This window comes from Neopsephotus bourkii, unplaced genomic scaffold (assembly GCF_033783945.1).
Source record: "Neopsephotus bourkii isolate Nb327-2 ecotype Australia unplaced genomic scaffold, CSIRO-AGI_Nbou_v1 NB_1655, whole genome shotgun sequence".
In the NCBI taxonomy this organism is placed as follows: Eukaryota; Metazoa; Chordata; class Aves; order Psittaciformes; family Psittacidae; genus Neopsephotus; species Neopsephotus bourkii.
This window is the reverse complement of record NW_026902129.1, coordinates 3,510,807-3,534,658: the sequence shown is the minus strand read 5'-3', so window position 1 is coordinate 3,534,658 and position 23,852 is coordinate 3,510,807. Positions and strand designations below refer to the sequence as shown.

Here is a 23,852-nt window from a genome sequence, read left to right as displayed (position 1 = left end):
GTCCTCCCCCTGAAAGGAGCTGCAGGTAGGAGACTGCTCCATTTGCTGAAGTTCTCCGGATGCTTTTCTTCAGCATGAAATATAACTTGGCTGACAGGAAAGCCACATAACTAGAGGGAGGACCTAAAAGCAATGTCCACACTGTTGGTCAGTGTCAATTAGTGTCACTGCTGTGACCTAAAATGCTTGTGCTGTCTTGGTATTGAAAGGACAACACTAAAAGGAAAGTAAAAACCTCCTTAGAGAGGTTTATATACCAGTTTTACATTTGGTATAGTTCATCAACCAGCTTGAAAAAAAAAAGGAAACTTTTCAGAGTATCTTATTACAAAATTTCCATTCCATGGGCTCTTATATTCCTGGAAAATACTCAATGCAGATGGTCAGATCCTGTATCCTTTCCGAAGGAGTATGGCCTCTGGTCCTTCTAATCCATTTATGTATCTTGGCACCCAAAACCTTGTTTTGTATCCTAAGCTACCAAGACAATCACAACAGCTACATCACAAGAGTACGTGGTATGTCAGCAGATGACACTGGGGCAGCTGGTGTACACATCTTTCAAAAACTGCTCTTGCTCGTCTCCAGAGAGATTGATTGTTTTTAAACAAAAAAGCAACTTAGATTTTCAAACAAAAAGACAAACTTACTCCAGCCACTTGCTGGGCTGGAGTCAAGAGGCAGTAACCTGCATTTCCTTTCTGTGGGGCTGGGAAGTTGGTGGGATGTTGAATACTGAGATAGTAGCTGCGATTATAAAAAATAAACAGGGGAAGGAGGGGAAAAAGAGGCAAAAAACAAAGCCTTAAAAGGAAGCAGGGTGATTTCAACCTGTTTTATTAATATTTCTCTCTTTAAAATCATGTAGAAAACGTTTTTCCCTGGGTGGGGCTCTGGCAATGCAGTGCCTCTGTGAGAGCTCTCTCTGCTCACCACCTCTCTGCACCCAAGCCAAGCAACCTGGCTCCTGGCAAAGCCTGTCTCATGGTCTTCTCTTCCCCCTTGCAGGTGTGACAGTTTGGGAGCTCATGACATTTGGGTCCAAGCCGTACGAAGGGATCCCCGCCAGTGAGATCTCCTCTGTCTTGGAGAAGGGCGAGCGTTTGCCCCAGCCCCCTATCTGCACCATCGACGTGTACATGATCATGGTCAAATGTGAGTTCCCATTTGGGGTTGTGGGTGCTCACCTAAGTTGCATAAGTAGCCCAATTGCCCTCATTGTGTAGTATTATATATATATAGGAGTACAGGATACGGTTTCATTAGTCACTGATTCAAGCAATTGATGCTGTTTTCACCATTCACACCACTGACTGATAGTCAGTTACTTTAGGCTGATATTGCCAGGCAGTATGATTTAGCATAGCACCATCCACTGTACCTGGTACTCTGGTTTTGTATGTCTAGAAAATAAAATCAACACTGCCTTCTCCTTCAGGCTGCCCCTTAGTTCAGTCATATGCCTCCCCTCCAGAATCACGCACATGGATTTATGTACTCCTTTTACTAAAGGAGTGCCGGGAGCACAGACACCACAATGACGGCAGATGCACATGAGGATCTGTACTTCCTCATCCAATTTATTCCTCATTTTTGAATGAAAAGGAGGCCCTTTTTTGGCAGACAGCTGTTGCAGTAAAGTAGCGCAAAAGCTGAAGGATCTCTGAAGCACTTTTCAGCTGGTTTTAGGCCATGTCAAAGGACTTCTGAACCCCAAACCCCTTTTGCACCTCTGTCAGCTGCTAGCATGTTAGATTATTATGTGGCTTCCTCTAGGCCACATCCCTGCTCAGTATTAAAAGGATGCTGATAAGCAGCCCACTAGGTGGCATATAAGACCGTCTCACTAGAGCAAAATGTACCTGTTCCTGAAGTAGGAGCCACGCTACCATGAACACCCCATAGCACAACACTTGGGGAATCTTGGAGCACCCACACATCACTTTGTTGGGACAGGCACCACAGAGGGAAAGCCTGATCCTGTGCTCAGCGAGGCAAGCAGGAACTGGGGCCAGAGGTGTGCACCTACCTTGGGAGGTACCCAGTCCCAAAAGCAGTGTTCTGGAAACACATCTCATCATCCTCAGAGGTGCTGAACCTTACTGACACCTCAGCCCATTGCCTTTCCTTTGGGCCAGTCCAGATGCAGAAAGGAGGCATTTTTCCAGACACCTAATCAGGTACCTGCAGCTTTTAAAACACAACCAGTGGGGTGTCTCCATCCCCTTTCATACCATTACACTGAATTTAAATGTGAGTGTGAGGATCTGGGGGTTGAGCCTTCCTTCTGCCACAGGACTCAGCTCCACATTTTTCATTGCTCTTCTCACTTCATGTCTATAGGCTACAGGGCAGACCCTGTTGAAGCTGTGCCAATTTGACTGTAGGAATTCAGAAGACGCATTCATATCTTATAAGCAGAGAGTATAAACTGAGATGTTCAAAGTTATTGCACATTTTTTTAAAGAAGCAGAATTTAAACGGATGCAACTCGGAAATTCAGGAATAGGAGATGCTACTTCTGCAACAGGAGCAGACTCCCAAAGGCCCCACTCTTTCTAAAAGCAAGAAGGAATTCTTCTGCCATGGTAAAAAGTCACTGGCAGTGATGAGGTTTTGTCTAATGCCGTTTTCAGATGGCATATTATCACTCGTCTTCTCCATTACCATGGATAGACTGTTTCTCATGGGTTCTTCAGACAAACAAAGCTTGACCTTCATTATTTTTAAACATAAAGAGTGTCTACATCAGCTCATCTGTTAGTTGATAACAGAAAGTGTGGGTTTCCTAAGTAATATCACATGTAAAACCACCACCTATCTAGATTGGAAATCTCTTCTAGCATCAATCCACACTAAGCTGTAGGACTTGTTTTTGTTAAAGTCCGTTTGCTAATTGAATGCAGCTTAGATACAGTTAATCTTTCAGAATGTCCCCAGAGAGGATGTTTTGAATTTTAAAAGACATCTGGTACAGAGGGTAGCTTCTGTTTGAGGCTTCCCAGGATTTCACAGAGCCGTGCAGTAACTAGACAGTCAAATCACCGTACCTCTGCAGGGGCCTGCTTAAGTTAGTTTGCTTCCCCTCCTTCAAGTACTTTTTCAAGGCTATTTTGGAATAATCCAGTGCCAAGATATGCATTTTAAATGCTGAAATTCACACCAGTCACTGAACCTTTTATGGTGGTCCCTTCTGGGTAACTCCTTTCTTTGTTCCACCCAGAACACTTCATTTTGCTGCTACATTCTGTTTTAAGCTCTGTGTTTGATCACCAAAAACAACCTCATTTGTTGGTTGCTCCCCCTGTTGTCCCTCCAGGCTGGATGATTGATGCAGACAGCCGTCCCAAGTTCCGTGAACTGATAGCAGAGTTCTCGAAAATGGCCCGTGACCCTCCGCGCTATCTCGTTATACAGGTACTAAACCCAATGGTAGGAATGTGTCTGATGGGCATTTAATATGGGGCCCAAAATTATTAGTAATGCATCTGAAAACACATAGGAGGGTGGTGAGGCACTGGAATGAGTTGCCCAAGGACGTTGTGAATGCTCGTCCCTGGCGGTGTTCCAGGCCAGGTTGGACAGAGCCTTGGGTGATATGGTTTAGTGTGAGGTGTCCCTGGCCATGGCAGGGGAGTTGGAACTGGATGATCTTAAGGTCCTTTCCAACCCTAACTATTCTATGAGTCTGTGATTTATTGCTGCTTTTGAGGTCTTTAACACATTCAACTAGTACCAACCACCAACAGAATTTCAAGACCAGTCACTGTTTTCTTAGGACTTGTCCCAGTGTAGGACCAGTAAGAGTCCATACTGCAGTCCTAAGAGGAGAACAGTTCAATCCTCTTAAAAACTGCAGCTGTTTTACAGCAGAGATTGCAGGCCCAAATTCCCCTAAACTCTAGGTAAATTTGGATAAACACACAGATCAAGAGTTTGCATCTTGGGCCTCTTGCTAAATTACTTTGTGTCTCAGAGAAGGGGATAATGTGGGCTTGAAGGGAGCCTAACCCTCTCTCATGCTGACTTGTCTCACAGGGAGATGATAGGATGCATCTGCCCAGCCCTACAGACTCCAAGTTTTATCGTACCCTTATGGAGGAGGAGGACATGGAAGATATAGTGGATGCTGATGAGTATCTCGTACCACACCAGGGCTTTTTCAACAGCCCTTCAACATCCCGCACTCCTCTCTTGAGTTCATTGGTATGAAACTCTTCCTCTTTGGAAACATGACAAGCAATTCAAAGAGTGAACTGGTTCTTATAATGTTTGTATTTTCTTTCTCTCTCTTTTTAAGAGTGCTACTAGCAACAACTCTGCTACAACCTGCATTGACAGGAATGGGGTAAGTGGGATGACCTTTGAAAAAGGAGCAACTTCTATGGGGATCAATTTCTACAAAATAGTGCCTTTAATATGGATTTTCTCTACTTCCAACCTAGCAGGGGCATCCTGTGAGGGAAGACAGCTTTGTCCAGAGGTATAGCTCAGATCCAACAGGCGCTTTCTTGGAGGACAGCATAGATGATGGCTTCCTGCCAGCCCCAGGTGAGTACCTCTCCTGTGTTTCCATCCCATGGCCACTCATTCGCAAGCCATTCAGTTGTGAATGTAATCATTGTCCTTCCTTTTCTGCAGAAAGGAAGCAATCCATATGCTTCCTACCTTTATTTGCTTGGTAAACAGGAGTGGAAATGTGTGCATGTATCCTTTTCCTAGACTTTATCTGGCTGCTTCTGGTCGTTTCTCATTTCAGTTCCTTCACCAGCCAGGTTCCTCCTGTTTACCACATGTGCCATCTGGCCGGGGAGTTTGCATGTATGGTTCTGTGTCTAAAGCTTCATACTTGGAAAAATATCCTCTAAGAACTAGGTTTTACCCCTTAAACCTTTATAGCAACATAAACAGCTTTCTGGCAGTTCCACTGCCTTCAGATGTTGATACACAGAAGGCAGCTCATGGTTTCACGTGGACTTACATCGTAGGCGGTTAAAGAGCGAGCCAAAGAGCACCAAGGGAGTTGATGCCGGGTTGTGCAGTCGTGCTTTGTGACCTTAAAAAATCCCAACCAACCCTTCCAAGAATACACCACAGCTACAAAGGGTGAAAGATGCTGCAAGGGATGGCACTGCAGTGAAATGTGTAGTGTCTGTTATCGCCAGTCCAGTATTTTTCTCATCTCTAAGCTAGAGAAACAGCTCCTGGCAGCTAAGCTCCCAGACTGCAATTTCAGAACAGTATCTGGGATGTAGCCACCTACACGTCACTAAAATCAGCAGTAGCTATCTCGCTGTCTTGTGGTCCAAGGCATCTTTCTGGGGCTTTGCAAACGGGATTCCTGAAAGTGAACTTCAGGGCAGGATGTGTGGTGCCATGGCATGTCAGTCCCTGCCTTTGGCTCTCTTTTCACTCTGGGAGGTTCAGTTCTAGTGCGAGGCATCCCTACCCATGGCAGGGGGTTTGGAACTATGATGATCTTAAGGTTCTTTCCAGCCCTAACCGTTCTATGATTCTGTCATTCTATGAGATGCTGTGTGCAAAGAGCAACTGGCAGCTGGGTTGAATCTACACCTCAAGTGATGCAAATGGCTACATTAGTTATATGTCTTCATTCCTTCTCATTTGTATTTCCTTTTTATTCCAGAGTACGTAAACCAGTTGGTGCCCAAGAAAACATCTGCCTCAGCGGTCCAGAACCCAATCTACAACAACTTCTCTCTCACAGCAAACTCAAAGGTCCCCACGGACTCCAGCTACCAGAATTCACACAGCACAGCTGTGGACAACCCCGAGTATCTCAACACCAGCCAGTCTCCACTGACCAAGACAGTCTTTGAGACCTCTCCTTACTGGATCCAGGCAGGCAACCACCAAATAAATCTGGACAATCCTGACTACCAGCAGGACTTCTTACCGAAGGAAACCAAACCTAACGGTCTCCTGAAAGTTCCCGCGGCAGAAAACCCGGAGTACTTGAGGGTAGCAGCACCAAAAAGTGAATACATTGAAGCCTCAGCATGACCATAGAGGATTTCTTCTTGCAGTGAGGCAAGCCAGACCCTCGGTGAACTACCTGGCTGCTGCAAGAATAGACGCTTGCTCACAGCGGACAGCAACCGCAATGCATCGAGAAGCACACTTTTCCTTTTCAGCACAAGGGCTGAAACTGCGAGGTCTATTTGATGGTAGTTTGGGTCTTTTCTTGCCTATTTCTGTGTAATAACTGAGGCCCATAACCTGCACTCAGATGGATGTTGTGGTGGAGTGGGGTCTTCCTGGACAAAAGAAACATGGATGCATTCCTTTCATTGTCAAATGGTAGCATGGTGAGAAGCCACTCTGGGATGAACTCGAGAGCTGTACACATTGTACAGTTTTAGATTCCTTTCTACAGCCTGTATTTTTGTACATGTTTCTAAGAGAATTTTTGGATCTTTTACATGATCAGACGCTTGTGCTGCTGGTCTGCTATGTGGTGCTCAGATCACCAGCAGAAAAAAAACCCTTATGTTGCTGAACAGTTTTCCAGTACTCCTAGAACAGAAACAGTTATTCCAAAGCACCGGATTTTTTATGAATTGGCTTCATATACTGCCTCTTGGCACAAAGAGGAGATGTGCATCTGGGGGACGTGTGGGAGATTCTGCCCAGGGCCTGTATGGAGTGGATTGCTCCAGGGAAAACTAGCACAAGAAGCGAAATGGCACGACGCATCACCTACTGACCACTACTGCTAAAAACTGACAGGAGGAACTTGCCTCAGAGTCACCTGTACATGGATACAAAGTGCTTGCTACTCTGTTTTCTGATGGTCAAACTCAAAGACATTTGTTTTCTGATCCCTTATGCGGCTGTCAAGTTGTCAAAATGCCTTTCTTCTTCAACAGAACTGTTAAAGATGTTGCCCTAATTGAAAAATGAAGTGTCAAATAATGTCTAACAGACTTTAATTAAATGTCAAGGAAATGCAAATAATGGCAAATTGGAGTATTCACAAGACAGACTGGAAGAACTACCCTAAATTAAACTTGACTAGGGCAAGAAACACAGGTAGCAAGATGTTTTATCTCCCTTGTTAAAGGGGCACAGGGCGGAAATAATTTTCCCTTGTACATCTGGCAAAGAAGAGGGGTATATCAGTGTTACGCTTCACTCACTTCAAGGCAGAATACTGCCAATTGCTTGGGGCAGAGGCTGGGGCTGGTTGCCTGTTCCTTTGGGGTTACATAGCCTGGCAATTTAGGAGGGGCAGTGGCAATGAGTTAAGGAAGAATAATCTGGAGTGATGGAAAATATGATCTCCCTCTTCTGAAACACAGGGCTGCCTACTGCTTCTTTAAAATACCCAGCATCATCTTCTGTTGCCAGTGTGCAATAGGCAGGCGAGGCAAGGATGCAATTTTAGCTTGACTGTATAAATCAATCACAGCAGCAAAAGCAGCTACTCCTTCCAGGGGCCTGTGATACACAGCTTCATATTCTTCCTTCATTAACATTTCTTATGAATGTAGGATGAGTAAAGTGCTTAACGTGTGAATTTAGTCAGTAATCTAGATGCATGCCACCAGCATTGGCAGTACTATTTTAATCAGACCACTAGATCACAAAGCAAATGCACATTGATTTTGCTATAAAGTCCCTTAACTAGTTGAACATTGACAGCTTGCTTGAGGATAGCATAAGCAGCTAAGTTGCAGAGGATATGTAGCCTATAAAGTAGCTAGAAATAGATTTATGCCACCACCATGTTCTGAATACATCAGGATGTGTTTAAGTATTGTATCTGGAGTCCAGGATCAAGCAGAAAATGTTCAGAACATCGTTTATACAGATTTATTGAGGAAAGAACTGTCATGTGAAATGACCCCTTTTGTAAGTAACATGGTGTAAAATGCATTAATATCTTATGTGTGTGCAGTAGCTCATTGGCCATACTGTAGCCTAGGGTAAAGCAGTATATTGGGTCAAAATCCAAAGATTTTCCTCTTTGGTACATGTGTGTCACTGTGACCGAGACCCAGGCACTGCAGTGTGGAGAATGCAGTGTTTGACTTTGATTATTACTGACTTGAATTTAAAACATTAGCCAGAATTTAGTTCCCACGTCCAATTAGTGGCAGATTTCTCCTTGCATTCCTGAGAGCAGATTTGCTGTGTTGCTCTCACAAGCGTGCAACATGTACGCACAGGCAGCGCTGCTTCCCTCCACCCACCGCCCCGGGAGGAATGTACATAAACCCAAAAAAAGATCTCAACAGAAATCACAGATCATTTTCAATCTGCTAAATCTGTTGTGTCTCCAAGCAGAACATGGGAAAAATCACAGTGTGTGTGCTCTCCTGAGGAATCTTTCCGACGCTGTTGCACGAAGGAATTTATTGATGTTCTGTTTTAATCTGATAGCTAAAACAAGAAAGCCACTAAAAAGTAGCAGTATATATCACCAGCATTAGGTAGCATAAAAATTATTGAATATAGGTTAATATGCTTGGCCTTCTAAAACAATTTAAGAGGGATTCAGTAGCAACTCCTTGACAGAAGCAAGGAGTACATCTAAAAATCAAGCAATGTAAGTTTGAAAGAGCATTGCTTTTTGAATGTTTGGTTTTTTTTTATGAAAATGTGGGAAAGAGGATGTAGGACCACAAACTCTTGATGTGAATACACAGACTTCAGGGAGAATTTGCAGGGGCAGATACTGCAGCAGTGGGAGCAGATGGGACTGGGCAGCTGTGTGGCTGTTGCAGGAGGCACTGGTGATGTTCGTAGGGTAACAGACATTAGCAATGTACCAAATGATTTCCATAGAGTTGATAAAAAGGAGAAGGATCAATAAGCAGCTGAAATGGTCTGGTTTTCCCATGGCAGCTCATTGAGTATTGAACAGCAAGGACCATCCTGAGAATTATGGGTGCTCATAAAGGTGAACATGTTTAGGCAGCGTAACTCAGCATCCAAAAATAACCTGAAAGTTCTGCCATTGTCTCTCAGGAGGTTTGGGGTAGAAAACACTGATTTTTAAAGTGCAACTAAACAGAGAAATGTAGGAGGCCACAGCCGCTTGTAAAAGCTGACAGAGTCTTGTCAATCCAGAAAATTAAAACTTCCCTTTTTACTGTATTTCTCAAGGAAGACAAAATAACATCGCTCACAAGTTAGGGCTTAGCATCTCTTGATCATAAAGCAGCAGCTAACATGCAGCTGCTTTTGCAATAATAATTTAAGACTCTTAATAACTGCTAAGTATATGAAAATATAAGTTGAGTTGGGAGGCTTCATCTTACTTTGATGTTTTCCAGTGATTTGTGTACAGTGTCAGCACACTTGGCTTCATCTGGGCCTTGGGTGCTGCAAGGGGAGTTGGCTTGGGAAATTTCCTTCATGTTGCAATTGATCTTGTCAGGTAAATTCATCCGGGAGGCTGGGGGCTTGCTCTTGTTTCCAGCTGGCAGGCAACAATGCAGTGAGTTTCCTATTGAGAACAGTTGTAACTAGGTAGCAGTTGATGCCCTGTCCTACCAGCATCACCGTCAGATGGCCATGTGAAGCCCCAGCACTAGAAAATACAGTCTAATGGTTTATTTGAAAGGAAGGGTTTGTGTAGGGAGAGTAATGCCAGGGAAGGGGTGCAGCCAGGCAATCCGTACCCAAAGCAGCTATCAAATTGTCCAGGGACATCACTGATGCCAGTGACTGTTCCTGCAGGTATGGGTGGGAATAGACACACCAATCCTGTCCCTGCTACCAGCTTGAAGCCGTCTTGAAGAGGTTTCCTGTGTGAAACCAATGTACATGGCACTTCTACTAGGGGGTACTTCTCTGGGAGATGCAGTTAGGTGTATCATGATGTCACAGGACTCCGAACAGGTCGCATCACCAGGTGTCTGGGGTGTCTTCTGTCTGTCTGGGGGTGCTCCAGCATGCCAAGGAGAAACTTTGCATTTCCAGACAAGCGCTCATTTTTCACATTCAGAGTTCAACATCTTCTGTTAGTATGACCGCTGCCTCTGCAGATCAGCAGTTCTGGTGTACTCTGGCTTTTGTTTCCCCCCGCGTTTCTCTGTGAGAAAACATCTGAATCAGGACAAAGTATGAACATGTACCTGTGTCCTCCTTCCTGATGGAAACTGTATACTCGTGGAATGTCAAGCTCTGTGTATAACACTTAGCAAGGATGCTTTATGATGTTTTATCACCACTGGTTCAAATTTTTATATTGGGATCCCATTTTCTAGCTTTCTAAGTGTTACCTCTTTGTTCTGACATACAACTTCTAAGGAGCCTTTTTAAAATAACTCAAAAAAAAAAAAAAGACAAAAAAACCCCCACAAAACATGACACCTTCAAGTAGCTTGTCAAATGGGCTGCATTAGGACCAAAGATGTAATGTCTTGTTTTGTTGCTTTAAAGGAATAGGGTATTTATCACCACTTCCACAGCCTCTCATTACAGGAAAAAGCTATACAGATCTCCACTCTTTGTTGGGGCTCAGCCAGACCTCCAAGAGGGCTTGACAGGAGGATGAGGCCTGTCCATAGAAAGACCAAACCAAATATGAGGACCAGTTACCACTTCAGGGCCAGATCTACAACCTCTACTCCATTTTGATTTATTTTCTACTCAACGCAACAGCTAAACAGGGGCACAGTCAAGAAAAAATGAAACAAATACATGATGTTTTGGCTTGGTATCAGGGGAAAAGATACAACGATGTGAAGATGAGACATGATGAGATAACTGCTTTTAATGTGAGGAAGTGTGTAGGCAGGCAGTGAGACTTTAAACTGATAACAGTTTTAGTTATGTATTACTTTAATTACGTGGGGGAGTTGAAATCATGGCACTTCCATGACATGCTTCGCTTCCTGCCATACATCCTGCCTCCGTTTGACATTGTGTGTTCTGGCAGATCACCTGTATTACCATGGCCATGTGGACTGAGAGCTGCAGGTTGGTCAGAGGTACTGTATGCAACCATGCAGGGAGAGAAGAGTGCAGTGATAGTACCACTACCCTCAGTAGCATCCAAAAAAGGGCTTTCAGAGAGAAAACTGATAGTTTGAGAATTAGCTGGCAAAAGACATGCTTTTTACTGCATTACTGCACCTCTGAAGACAGCCAGCCTTTGGCCAGGGCTGGTGCTCCTCCAACTTTGCTCTGGTCTGCTTAAATGGTGCGAACAGGACTGCATGCATGAGAGTATGGGCCATGTGGTCCCTCTGTACCTCTTGCCTTGAAGCAATAGATTTTTCTGATTAATAAGGTGAAAGCAATAAATCAAATTTGTCACTAACAACTGGACTGGTGGAGGGTGTCATTCCGATGTAGCTGGTACGGTACATAGGTTCCACTCGCTCTGGAATTCATCCAGCCCCTTCTTCTTACCTCTCACAAGCCAGCTGCAGAGCGCTTGTGTGCAACCACCATCAATGTAATCCTCATATTTTACAAAAGGGAATAAGTAAAGTAGGTGTCTGCAATGGTAGGAGGCTTGACTCCCATTCCTAGGTTGCTTTTATAATCCTACATTCCTAATATCATTCCCCTTGAATTTAATGGGATGTTTAACTTGATTAAGAGTATAAAACAAGGCTAATGTTGAGTGATTTTTGAAAATCCCTCGCAATAATCAGAGATCCTATGGATCCATTGCCCTTTTTAGGCTGCTTTGTATTGATGCAATCAACCGAGTATAAGGTATAATGTCTTGGTTTTAATAAACTGTCAAGCAATATATCCATAGATACAGACGGTACCCTCGCAGCATTGTAAAGTTACTCACCTATGAAAGCACTATTTGTACAATAAGAAACTCCTTTGACTTTTATATGGTTTAATGGTTTATACTGTTGATCAAAGATTGTTTGTATATTGAGCGATAAAAATGAGGTGTATATTATTCTTTTTAATTGTTTTTAATTTTTTGAGAACTTTTGTTGTAATATACTGTTGTATGTGGGGGGGGGAGGAAAAAATCAGTGGCTAGCTTGTAGGGTTTGTAGCCAGAGAAGAACTCACATTAAGGGTTCTTTATTGATGGGCTTAGATTTCAACTCTTTTTCTGGTAAAAGTTGTCACGTTGGGGATTTATCCAGGGCTTAGTGAAGCTAATCACAGGACCCTTTCCTCTCTCTGAGACTCTCTTTGACTCTCTGCATGTGCAGTGCCCGAGTTTCATAATGTGAGCAATAATACAGCCAACACTTGTGATCATTGGAAGTGCAATATGAAAGCCCAGGTGCTGCTTATCAGGGCGCTCATAAAAGCTGCTCTTTTGAATTGCATGGCAGGTTCTCATTTCACCTTCATGATACTAGCAGAAGCAGAGTCAAAGCAATCCATCAAAAGCTCATCCGTGTGATATGCAGCATATGAGCCATATTGTTGGCTCAATATACGTAACATACATTGGTTATGTTCTGGGCTTCCTTGTAAGGAAAGGCAAACAAAGTCTTGACCAGAGACACTGGTGACTTGAATAGTATTATACTAGGCAGAATAAGGAATTCTGTTAGCAAAGCTGGTCAAATGAAACTCCAGCATTCCCTGAGCATTGGCACTTAATTATCCAACTGGTGGAACATGTAGCACACAAAGGTGAAAGGAATTAGAGGGTCCTCAACAGAGCGTCTGGGTTGACAAGACAGTAAAGAAGAGAGGAGCTGGAACTGTCAGTACACATACAGCCTGGATAGCCCCTGGTGTCACAATTAGTAAATTAAATCTTTTTTGTCTTCATAGATGAACTTTGTACACAGAAAAATAAAAGCCACTACAGCACCTTTCTCATTTTCATCTTTCCATCCAGTCCCTTCAAGTACATAGGCTGCATGTTTTACCAGCTCAACCTGTTTTATGCAGAAATGATGTAGTCTTAACCTTCATATTACTGGTTCTCAGAAATGTCTAATGCGTATTACTGCATGATATTTTTATTTTAATAAAAGTAATTAAATAAACCGTTGCTTTTGGAGTATGTGATTTATTTCTTTTTTCTCCCCTTCTTTAGTGATCAGCTAGCTTGAGAAAGATTCTCTATAAATTAGTACTGATAGTATGAAGAATAATAATTAGTATTAATACTGGAAGGAAACTGAAATATCTGTTGTACATCCATACACCTCCTGTGTGACAAAGGGTGCAAAAGAAGACAGCCAAAAAACCCAGGGCTGCAGTTCAACCCCCCCCTGTTTGCCTGCACAGGATATGGTAGGTTCAGATAAGATAAAGAAAATTGCTATTTAAAGATAGGAGAGGAATTCAAGTCTCTTCCACATGCTTTGTCATTATCAGCAGCAGTGCTAAGTGAGCCTCTGCCTGCAGCACTTAACCCAGGAAACCAACACAGCCAGCCCCTAATCTGAACATGTAATAATTACATCAGATCACACAGGGAATTTCCTAGGTGCCCAGTAAAGGAGCCAGTGTGCTGAGGATGTCCCCAGCCATAGTCAGACCACCTACCAGAACACACGGGATAGACCTACTACAGCACTGCACATGGAAGGGTTTCACCACAGCGCTGTAGGGTGGTCACATTTCAGCAGTAACTGGTCACAGATGGCTTTGCTCATTCCTGTGTTAAGGCTGCCAACTGGGGCAACACTTATGCAGCAGTGTTTGACAAAGGGTGTTCGTACCAGGCATGGATCTGGCAAGAAAGAGGGACCTGCAGTTACCAAAGGTGTGTGCTGGGGACTATAGAAAAGGGGACTCAGCCTCCTCAAAGTTGCATTATGTTTGCTGGCAGAGACAGAGTCAGCTCCTGTGTCAGCACTCACCTGAGTCAGACCCATGGCAGACCTCAGGAAGGACATATCCTGCTCAGTGGGGTGACTGTTCCCCATATCCTTGTCCTGCTTGGAGCCCACATGTAAGTAGTAACCCCCCAGTCCCACAGTGTGGATTGTTGTTGCTGGTCAGTTGAGAGAGGAGTGGGAATTGCAGATCAGATGGTGCCTTGAATTGTTTGTTGGGAATTGAAATCTCTCTAATAAGCATCATCTGTGTGAAGTCCAACACCAGAGCTCTTGTTGCAGAAAGCCTTTTTACCTGTTTTCTTTCTAACAAGAGCAGAAGGGATGTTATTTAGTGCATGTGTTAACCCCAGAGACTGCTGCCTTCAGTGAGTTACAGCCCTGTGAAAGTGAGCTAGCTCAGAAATAGCACAGCATTTGTCATCTTTATCCAGTATCATATAGGCTGGTTTGCACTTTGGGTTGTTTTCCTTTTTTTTGGTGGAGCGCAGATTTATGGATTGCACTAGACTTCACTGGACATCGTCGCTCCGGTAGGAGCAATGATGATACAAGAGATGGTTATTCTTGCCTCACAGACTGCTTTTATTTAGCAATATTTGTACTGGCATTCATTTACAAAGGAAAAGTACAGCTAACAAGTGTCACAGCTGGTTGTGCAGGTTCCCATCTGGCTCTTGAAGCCTGTTAAATCATCTAAACCAGAGGACTGTCTGAGTTTAATGTTCATGGATAAGACATACAGCAGCATATGACCTCTCCACTGTGTAGAGCCCAAGCCATGCTAGGCCAAACCAAGATGGATTAGGCATAAATGTAGCTGGGATGCAGCTCTGGTGGTGTCCTCCAGACAAGTGTTCTCCTCTTAGGTTAGACCTGCCATGGGGCAAGCATAGAAAACACCTGCAGATGTATCTGAGACTTCCGAAAGGATCCAAGCTTGCAAAGTGTGTGTAGTTTCTGGGACCTGTACCTCGGGCTGGGCACTTAAAGCCCAGCCAACACTACTACGATGACCCTTGCTTCTGAGAGCAACAGAAGGAAGGCTAATAGTGCCCTCTCTTGGAAGAAGAAACTGTGCACAGCATACATAGCTCTAGAACGGGTCTCCCAGCAAACAGAGCAGAAAAACCCAAGCTTGCATAGGAGATTCATTTTCCCAGTCCCTTTGGACTACAGATTCATGGTAGGGGCCGCTGCTGAAAAGGGTCGCCACACTGATCCTGCAGATCCAAAGTTATCCTGGAGACACCTCCATGGTGCCACTGGCTGTTTCACAGCATGCGACACAGATTTAGGCTCACAAGGACTCTGGGAGATAGGAAATCATGTTACACATGGGTAGGTTTTTTCAGTTTAAAACGAACAAGATAAAGCAACACAAGCAGGGCTGCTGTGGGGTGGCTGAAGAGGGGCAAGCAAATGGCAGGGGGTTGGAAGTAGGTGATGTTAAGGTCCTCTCCAACCCAACCCATTCTGTGATTCCATGATTCTAAGTGTAACCAGCCATTTGCATTAAGAGTTCCACAGAAGCACTGCAGTTATAAATCAGGATTTTGAAAAGACCTGAAACGTTAAACAATTCAAAGTATTTGATGTTTTAGTTCATGGTGTTTTGATTGTTTCTAGATGTTGCTAAGGGCACCTGGGATACCCACCCTCCCCTTATGACCATCTCCCTGGCCACTAGAAATCCATTCAGTAGTTTCTCACATCTCACAAGTAGGTGCACACAGAAGGTGAGAGCCATGGGTGGATGGGAGGTGTTGCTTTTAAAGCATGCTGCTCTTCAGATAAAGCAGCACACTCAATTCCTGCAGCAGCGTGCCTGCTCTCAAATACCCCTGCAGCCAGCCTGCCATGTTTTCACTGCCTTTCGTGCAGAGGTGCGGCATGCGAGGGGTGACAGCTCAACCTGGGCAATGGGACAGGGTATCACATCCACCTACAAAAAGTGGAGGGTGACCGACATTCACAAATCAGGCAATCAGAGAACCAATCCCAGACTGGGATGGGTTGGAAGGGACCTTAAAGCTCATCCAGTTCTAACCCCCTGCCACAGGCAGGGACACCTTCCACTAGAGCAGGTTGCTCCAAGCCCCTGTGTCCAACCTGGCCTTGAACACTGCCAGGGATGGGGCAGCCACAGCTTCTCTGGGCACCCTGTGCCAGTGCCTCAGCACCCTCACAGGGAAGGATTTCTTCCCACAAGCTCATCTACACCTGTGTGTAGATCTCTGTTGGTAAAAGTGTCAGCACCAACAACTGAAGCATGAAGCCTTTCTTCCAACTGGGACACTCCATCATTTGTAATTAAACCACAGAGAAAACAGAAATGCAACACCCATTGCAGCTAAGAAAAACCATTTATAGCAGGTCTGTCAAAAATGTTCCCTAGGTTCAGGCAGCCCTTGGTCAGACACAGCAGTGAAGCAGTTGTTCGTTTAACATCTGTGCAAAAACAGTGTCCTGGCAACACATAGCAAAAGCAGAGCTTGGATTTACATTTCTTATCCCATCCACAGGTGCCCTCCCTTATTTCCCTATTGCTTGGGTACTCCATGGTTTACAGCCTATGTGACACACGTAATCTACATGTCAACTGTCCCGCCTCTGGTTACATCTCTTCTTACTCTAGTACATATGCCCCTTCCTCTTATTTATCTCCTTTAATGGCTTGACTTCATAACTCTCTGGCAGACATGTGGTACCCCAGCTTACTAGTTAACTACAGAACCAGCCTGCACAAGCTTAGTTTCATTGGTTGTACAAAGAGAACATCCTTTTGAACCACGGTGTCTGGTGCCCAAAGATGACATTGTCCTTGAAGCACAGTGTGTCTGTTTAAGTCACGGTATTTCAAACCTTTCGTTTCATTCCCTTAGTAACTTAGCCCCAGCTCCAGTATTGCAAAGCCTGAATATTTCAAAGTCCTCTCCCCAATATGCAAAACTTACACTGTTTCTCTCACGGACATCACATACACACAGCGAGCTCTGAAACAGTGCCCCCACCATGGCACCCCGCCATCACTGTGCCACCCAAACCTCCTTCTGCGAGCGGCCTCTGTAGTGCTCTCTCTCGGCCAACCTGGAGCACAGCTAAAACAGGGTGAGCATCCAGCCGCGGCTCCCACAGCCAAGGTCCAGGACAAAAAGATAGTGCTGGGCAGTACTTACACAGGATGAGTCCTGCAACTGCCAACAACACAACAATCCGACTTCGCTTTGTCACCTAAAGCTCCATCTGAGGACAGCCGCTTTGATACCCACCCTCAGGCATCCTAAGGAAAATACTGCTAGACTCACTGCAATGAAAAGTCATTTGTCTCTCTTCAACCCTTTCCTTACTACAGACAGAACAAGCAGCAGCCCATTGCTCACCCTGCCTCTTTTATCCCAGCTGGTGGTTTGCCCCACCCCTACCCCAGGGCATTGACGAAGAGGTTGCAGGTTTTGCCTGGGGTATATAAGGCCCAGTGTTTCAGTGGGGAACTCATTCAGCTCCTAGGTTTCAGCATGTTTGGTTCCTTAGTGTTTGTTTTGCTTTCTGTACCTTTTGGGTCTTGTGATGTTTTGTGCTGTTGTTTTCTGATATTTATTGAAATGTAATCAGTTGAGTGTATTGCTTCAGGACATGGCCAGGTTTACTTGTACATGTGTTAATAATTCTTTAAGGTTTTCCTTTCTAAGTTGTTATATTTATAGGAGGTATTTAGGATTCCTAAGGTTGCTTATTGGTTTGTTATAATACTTTTATTATTAGCCACTGAATGTTTTCTTTATTCATGATAGAGTTTTGAGGCTACCTTTTTGTTCTGTATTGGATTGTTAGCTGAAAGATTTTTTTGCTGGGAGAACCAAAGTAAAGCAGTGACAAGAAAGTACAACCAGAAGTCTTCTTTTACATGTCAGTACTTGGTGAAGGTAGAAATATGCTTGGATCTGTTTTCCTATCACCTACACACTGGACTTCAGTAGTAGTTTCACCACCATGGCATCCTTCTGTGCTTTGCTACCTAGAACTCTATCTCTCACTAGTCTGTAAAACACAATTGGTCTCCTGGAGCAGAGCTTCCCAGAGTGCAGACATCCTGCTCCTGTGCCTGATGTGCCAGTACAGAAAGCTGCTTGTACAGATCCAAGCATGTTTCTACCTTCACCAAGGTAATGACATGTAAAAGAAGAGTTCTGGTTCTACATTTTTGTCACTGCTTTACTCTGGTTCTCCCAGCAAAAAATATTTCAGCTATTAATATAGTACAGAATAAAAAATTGGTAAAAAGTAACCTCAAACTCTGACTTCAGTAAAGAAAACATTCAATGCCCAATCAAAAAAGTATTGTATCAAACCAATAAAGAATCTTAGGAATTCTAAATGCCTCCTATAAATATAAGACCTTAGAAAGGAAAACCTTATAGAAGTAAGTATTAATACATACACAAGTAAACCTTGCCATGTCCTGAAGCAACACACTCAGCTGGCTGCATTCCAGTAAACAGCAAAAAAAAAACAGTGCAAAACATTGCAAAGATACAGAAGACAAAACAAACACTAAAGAACCAACCCTTCTGAAGCCCAAGAGCTGAATGAGCTCCCTACTGAAACACGGGGCCTTATATACCCCAGGGAACGCCCACAATCCCTCCTTCAATGCCGTGGGGCAAACCACCAGCTGGGATAAAAGAGGCAGGATGAGCAAGGGGCTGCTGCCTGCTTTGTAACAAGGAAAGGGTTGAAGGGAGACAAGTGGTTCTTCAATATAGCAAGATCAACAGTTTTTGCTCCAGTACTGTATCTGTGTCCCAGGATACCTGAAGGTGAGTATCAGAGAAGCAGTACTCAGATGGAGCTTTAGGTTGCAAAGTGAGAGTGGATTGCCATGTTGGTAACTCCACTGTAGGTCTCACTTTGTGTGTGGTGTGCCCACCACCAGCTTTTTGTCCTGTTTCCTTGACTGTGCAGCAGAGGTCAGGTTCTTGCCCTTCGTGAGTTGTGCTCCAGGATGTCCAAGGCAGTGTACAGATGAAGTTTTGGCTGGTAAAGCAACCGGGGATTGCCATGGTGGTGGCAGTGTTTCAGAGCTCACTGTGTGTAGGTGAATTTCATGGAGAGAAGGGAGTTTTCTGTATTGAAACAGCAGAAAACTCTGAGAATAGAATCAAAGACTGTTGTTGATGCTGAGGTCTTGTGTTTAAATGAATAGGATGCACTCGTGCAGACTGTTCAGCACTTGGCTCTTTAAATGTTGTCATTTTGTATTTCACGGAAAGAAGGTTTTATCTAACTTGCCAGCGGCAAAGCTGCTGTCACATCTTTTCAATCTTGCAAGGGTAGGATGTATTATGCTAAGCAGAATGTCAGTTTGGGGTTGCCTTTGTAGATAAGAGCTAGTCTCAAAGACACTGCTCAATAAGCTTCATCTCTTGGCTTGCTAGGTTATGTTTCTGTTGCTTGTTGAAGTCAAGGAGAAACTGGTGGACTTTATTGTTACGAACAAGGAGGTTCTTCCACTTGGCCCATAGTGGTCTTTGCTCATGGTGTGAAATGGGGCACTTCAGTGCAGGCACCCTCAGCAGTGCTGGTCCATGGGAGAGATATGGGATAACAAAAGGCAGCAGCAGGTACACTGACAAAGTGTAGCAGGAAAACTCACCACTGAATACCTGGTAGCAAACTGGATTCACAGCAAACCGCTTCAGTGCAGCCTGCAAAACAAAGGAGCTGTCAGAAATCCCACATCCATAATCAAAAGCATGATTAGCATTAAAGAAAAAATAAAGGAAGAAAGAAAAAGCTTTTTATCTTCAAAGTCCTTTACAAATATTCACTAATTATTCCTCCATGTCTCAGTATTGCAGCTATCATGGGAAGGGCCTCAGGGAAAACGGCAGGAAAGTTTCTATGTATTCCTTTAAGATGATGGTTGAAGCATAGAATCCTTTATTTTAACTCACCACTGAATGCAAAGCATTTCTATAAATACTTCAAATAGCACTAACAACGCTACTGAGAGGTATATTTGTGTATACAACCTGTGTAAAAACTTATGAATCATTTATGTCCCTTTTAAGGCCCATTGGCCCTTTCTTCTGGAATGGATTTCTCTAGGTGGATCTGCAAAGACTTGTATATGTGATTAACTTTGTAAAGTAGTCCTATAGAAGCTCAGTGAAGCTGTTCCTGATTTAATATAAGCATGCAACATTGACACGAGGAAAGCCATAAATTGGCTGTTTGGCCCGTTATACTTGCTGGCATAGACAGACCTTTATACACAGGTAGGTCCTTCAGCCCTGTGAAGTTACTATACTCACTTGTATTCTTCTGGGCATTCTTACATCCTGGGGAGGTAACTTTATGGCTTCCTTAGAGGCCCACGATAGAGTGTGCCCCAAGAAGCCTCACCGCAGTAGTCTGCTGCCATGCCACTGATCAGAGCATCAGTCATTTGTGAATGTTATAAAAGCAGAGTTCAACTCACTAGCTGCTGGTTGTAATCCAAAAAGTAAAATGTAATAAAATCTGTATTTTTAAAAAGACACAGAAATAGACTTCTAAGTGGCTGTGTTTTTTTCACAATGGTATTTTGAATAACCAGATCGCTTAGGAGGCAGATCTTCAAAGTACACATAGACTTGGACATTTAGACAGTCTCCTAGCAGATGGATTACTGTCTGCTTTCAAAATGTGGTTCTGATTCATTTATGGGAACTTTACTCTTTTCTCATAAGCCTTTTTCAGCTGTTTTAGGAAAGTGGTCATAAAGTTTAGTTTCCCATCCCTGGCTACAGTACGATTTGAGAATGCACCTAAAATCAAATACTGAACAATGTGCTCACAGGAGGCATTTCTTCCTGCTCTGAACTAAACTTAATAATTGATGACTTTCTCACAGATTTTGTTGTCTGATGCAGTTGTGATTGCTTTCGTATCACACAACTTTGCTGAAGACTGTATTATTTAGTTCATTTCTTAAAGGTTTTGCCATGACAGAATCCATGCCTGTCTTCAGTTTTAGACTTCTATGGTACTTGTGATAAGATCGGGGCAAGCAGGCAGCAATGACAATTAGACAAGAGCAGCGAGATTTGCTGTTTACCATTTCAGTTGCAATTTCTACCGGTTTCATCAGTTTGTTAGCCAAGAGAAATTGTTAGTGGAAAACTAGATCTATGAAGTTGTGGGTGAGTAACTGGAAACATCAGAAACGTATCTTTGAGTGTGGTTTGTCAACAGCAAAGCAGAGTTATCCAAATGGTGCAAGACCTTATCAGGTTTTTGGTGTGGAAACGGTGGCAAGACACGCACCAAACCACCAAATGGGCTACTATAAATGGGGTTTTTCTGCTTAACTTCCCTGTGGGAAGAAGGGTACATCTGTGGATGCAGATGAAAGCTCTTATGTAGGCCTGCACAGAGGGACCTCAAAGTCCATTGTATCGCTCTCTGAGAAGTTTTCACTGAAGCTTTTGTCTCAGCTTCACATAAGACAACCTTCACATCTTGTTTCTTTGAGGCATAGAGCTTGTGGCTTATTTCCATCATACAAAGGGTTTCCTCATCTTTCAGGGAAACTTCCAGCAGCAGAAAGTTCAAAGAGAGCTTGAGCTCATTTTGCACAGCTGGAAGGCACCTCCTTACCTCTTATAAACCCACACCACCCTCTCCTTCTGCTAAGCTCTATGGGGCTCCTGAAACACTTTTTCCCCATGACAGTTGTTTTCCACAGTGGTACTGTTTTGCCCAACTTAGAGGCTTGGCCTGGAAGTTAGCAGTGCTAATGTATATTGCTTTGGTGTCTGGGGATATTTAAGTTGAAGTTCCTGCCCCTGATGTACTCTTAACGCTTTCAGGCTTTAAATAAGCCCATGTAGGTTTGGGTCCACTGTTTCAAAATTGCAGAGCTATTGTTTCAGAAAGTTAGGCACTGTACCAAAGACTTTGTTGATTTTTCCCTTATACAACAAGGAGAAAAATACAGCAAAATTCAGAGCCCAGTCTTCACTTTTCCCTCTAAGTGACTAAGAGCATTGCTATCAGACATATGCTAGCACAAGCACTGTGTGTTTTCTACTGTCTCATCAGCTCTCGGAGTCTCACATTAAATACATCATCATTTTGGGGGCATATTTTGAAAGCTTCTCCTTCCCTGTTTTGTCCCCTCTTCCAGTCCTTGAAGCAGCATGTGACCGCTCACTGTCCTCAGAGCTGCTACCCATTTATCAACAGCACACACCAAAACACACACTGGGACAGCTACACATTGCAAAGACAGACCACTCGGGAAGGAATTTCAGGAAAAAATCAAATCAGTGCTAACTCTGGAAACAAATAAAGGTTTAATAGTAGAGATGAGGCTAGATAACCTTCTTAAGAGCTTACTACTTTAGTCTATTGAGGTCACTTTATCTGGGTATTTACCAGTACCTAGAAACCACACAGCAATTCCTTTCTATTTGTTCTAATCCTTCCATCTGTTCAAATTAAAAACCAGGGATGGAAAGAATGAGAAATATTCATAGGGACATTTGGAAATTCCATGGAATTGATAGAAGACTAGGATGAATTTCTAAACTAATGGTACATGCCTGCTTTGAATTAAGGATTGCTGAGAGCTGGGCAACCATTTGTAGGTAGGTGGGTTCAGTTTATTTGTTAGAATAAAATGGTGACACCACCAAAATGTTGGATTTAATCACCATGAAGTTCATCCTAGGAATTAGCCCTAAGTGACCTTAGTAACAGACAAGCTTGCGATACCTGACTGTACCTGAACATGAAAGATTTCAGCCTCTGCATCTACCAGAATATAGCTTCCTGTGAGCACCAAGATCAATACATGATCAAGAAAATATAAACATTATGACCACATCTAGAGTGGGAATGGAGGCATCAAGACTCTCTTTTCTTTTTCCCACATCCTGCCACAGCTTTTCACTCAGGAATACCTGAACTGGTGTGAGGAAACACTTCTGGTGAGAGAAGCATACCTCTCCTCCTCATCCCACCTCATCAGGCTCAGGCTGCTGAATATTAACCACTCATACCAGTATTACGTTTGGTCTTCTTGTTTCTCTTGACACCTTCCCTGCCTTATCACCTCCCAGGCGGCCTGGTAAAACTCTAAAAACCACCTTCTGTCTCCATTGTCATAATCTTTGAGCAAGAAGTGCCTCTCTGGGATTGTCCCCCAAGTTTCTTAGTTTTCTCTCACTCCATTCTCACCATTCTTTTATGCTGCATGACCAAAGAACTCCTCCTGGCCAAGACCAAGAGGTTTTTCAGGACAAAGGTGGTTGTTGGTTTTTTTCTTTTTGGTTTTCTTCTTTCTTTTTTTCCTATTTCCCGTTCTCAGTTAACTTGCTGTTTAGGCCACAATCATTTTTTCACTTTATGGGATCATGTACCCTCTTCCCACCTTTCCTTCACCTTCTCAGACCACCCAATGGCTCTTCAGCTTCACATCTCTTCCCACTCTCTGACCTCAGTCCCATGCTCCTCCACATTAACATGTAGACCTGACTAGAGCCATATGCTCTCTGGGAGGTTAAATCTGACACAGCTACAAGCAGTGTGCACCCTTACTGAGGAGGAAAATCTCATAACCAAAGTCTGTTCCTACCTCCATCCTGTCAGCCACTGAACTGCTGATGCTGCCTTTTCCCCTCCAGGCTGCTTTATTTGAAAGATTTATTTATTTATGGAAATAAAATATGGAAAGGTGATAGTTTAACTTACTTAATGAAGTGCTTCTGCAGCCTGATGACTGTGATTTATTCTGCTTCCCAAGTGGTTTAATTCTACATCGGTTCTCCTTGATTTGCCATAAAGCAACAGTAATTGGAATGGGAGTCACAGTGGCTGCTTTACATCAAATTATGCAAGAATTCCCCACAGTCTTCACTGGGACACAGTTATTTCTGGCTGTAATCTTATTATTTTTTTTTTCAGTGTCTACCAAAATTGCTTATTTTTGTTGAAATTTCCAGCAGGAATAGCTCAGCAGTTTGGAACAGGAATGTTGTGTCAGAGGTGAAGGGAAGTATGGAAGCATCTTGTGTGTAAAATAATCTCATGCTTTCAACAGTC

At 43.5% G+C, this 23,852-nt stretch overlaps 1 protein-coding gene across 2 annotated transcripts in view; it reads left to right on the top strand.

The window, feature by feature from the left end:
- EGFR (epidermal growth factor receptor) overlaps window positions 1-8,823 on the top strand; it is a 156,272-nt gene extending 147,449 nt beyond the window's left edge. The window contains exons 23-28 of one of the 2 annotated variants that reach the window (XM_061374947.1): window positions 1,009-1,155; window positions 3,320-3,417; window positions 4,039-4,206; window positions 4,301-4,348; window positions 4,449-4,551; window positions 5,648-8,823. In XM_061374947.1, the coding sequence (XP_061230931.1) occupies window positions 1,009-1,155; window positions 3,320-3,417; window positions 4,039-4,206; window positions 4,301-4,348; window positions 4,449-4,551; window positions 5,648-6,024 (941 nt within the window). In that variant the 3' untranslated portion in view covers window positions 6,025-8,823. Of the gene's footprint in view, window positions 1-1,008; window positions 1,156-3,319; window positions 3,418-4,038; window positions 4,207-4,300; window positions 4,349-4,445; window positions 4,552-5,647 lie in introns of both variants that reach the window. The other variant, XM_061374946.1, reaches the window with a different exon arrangement.
- The last annotated feature ends 15,029 nt before the right edge of the window (window positions 8,824-23,852 follow it).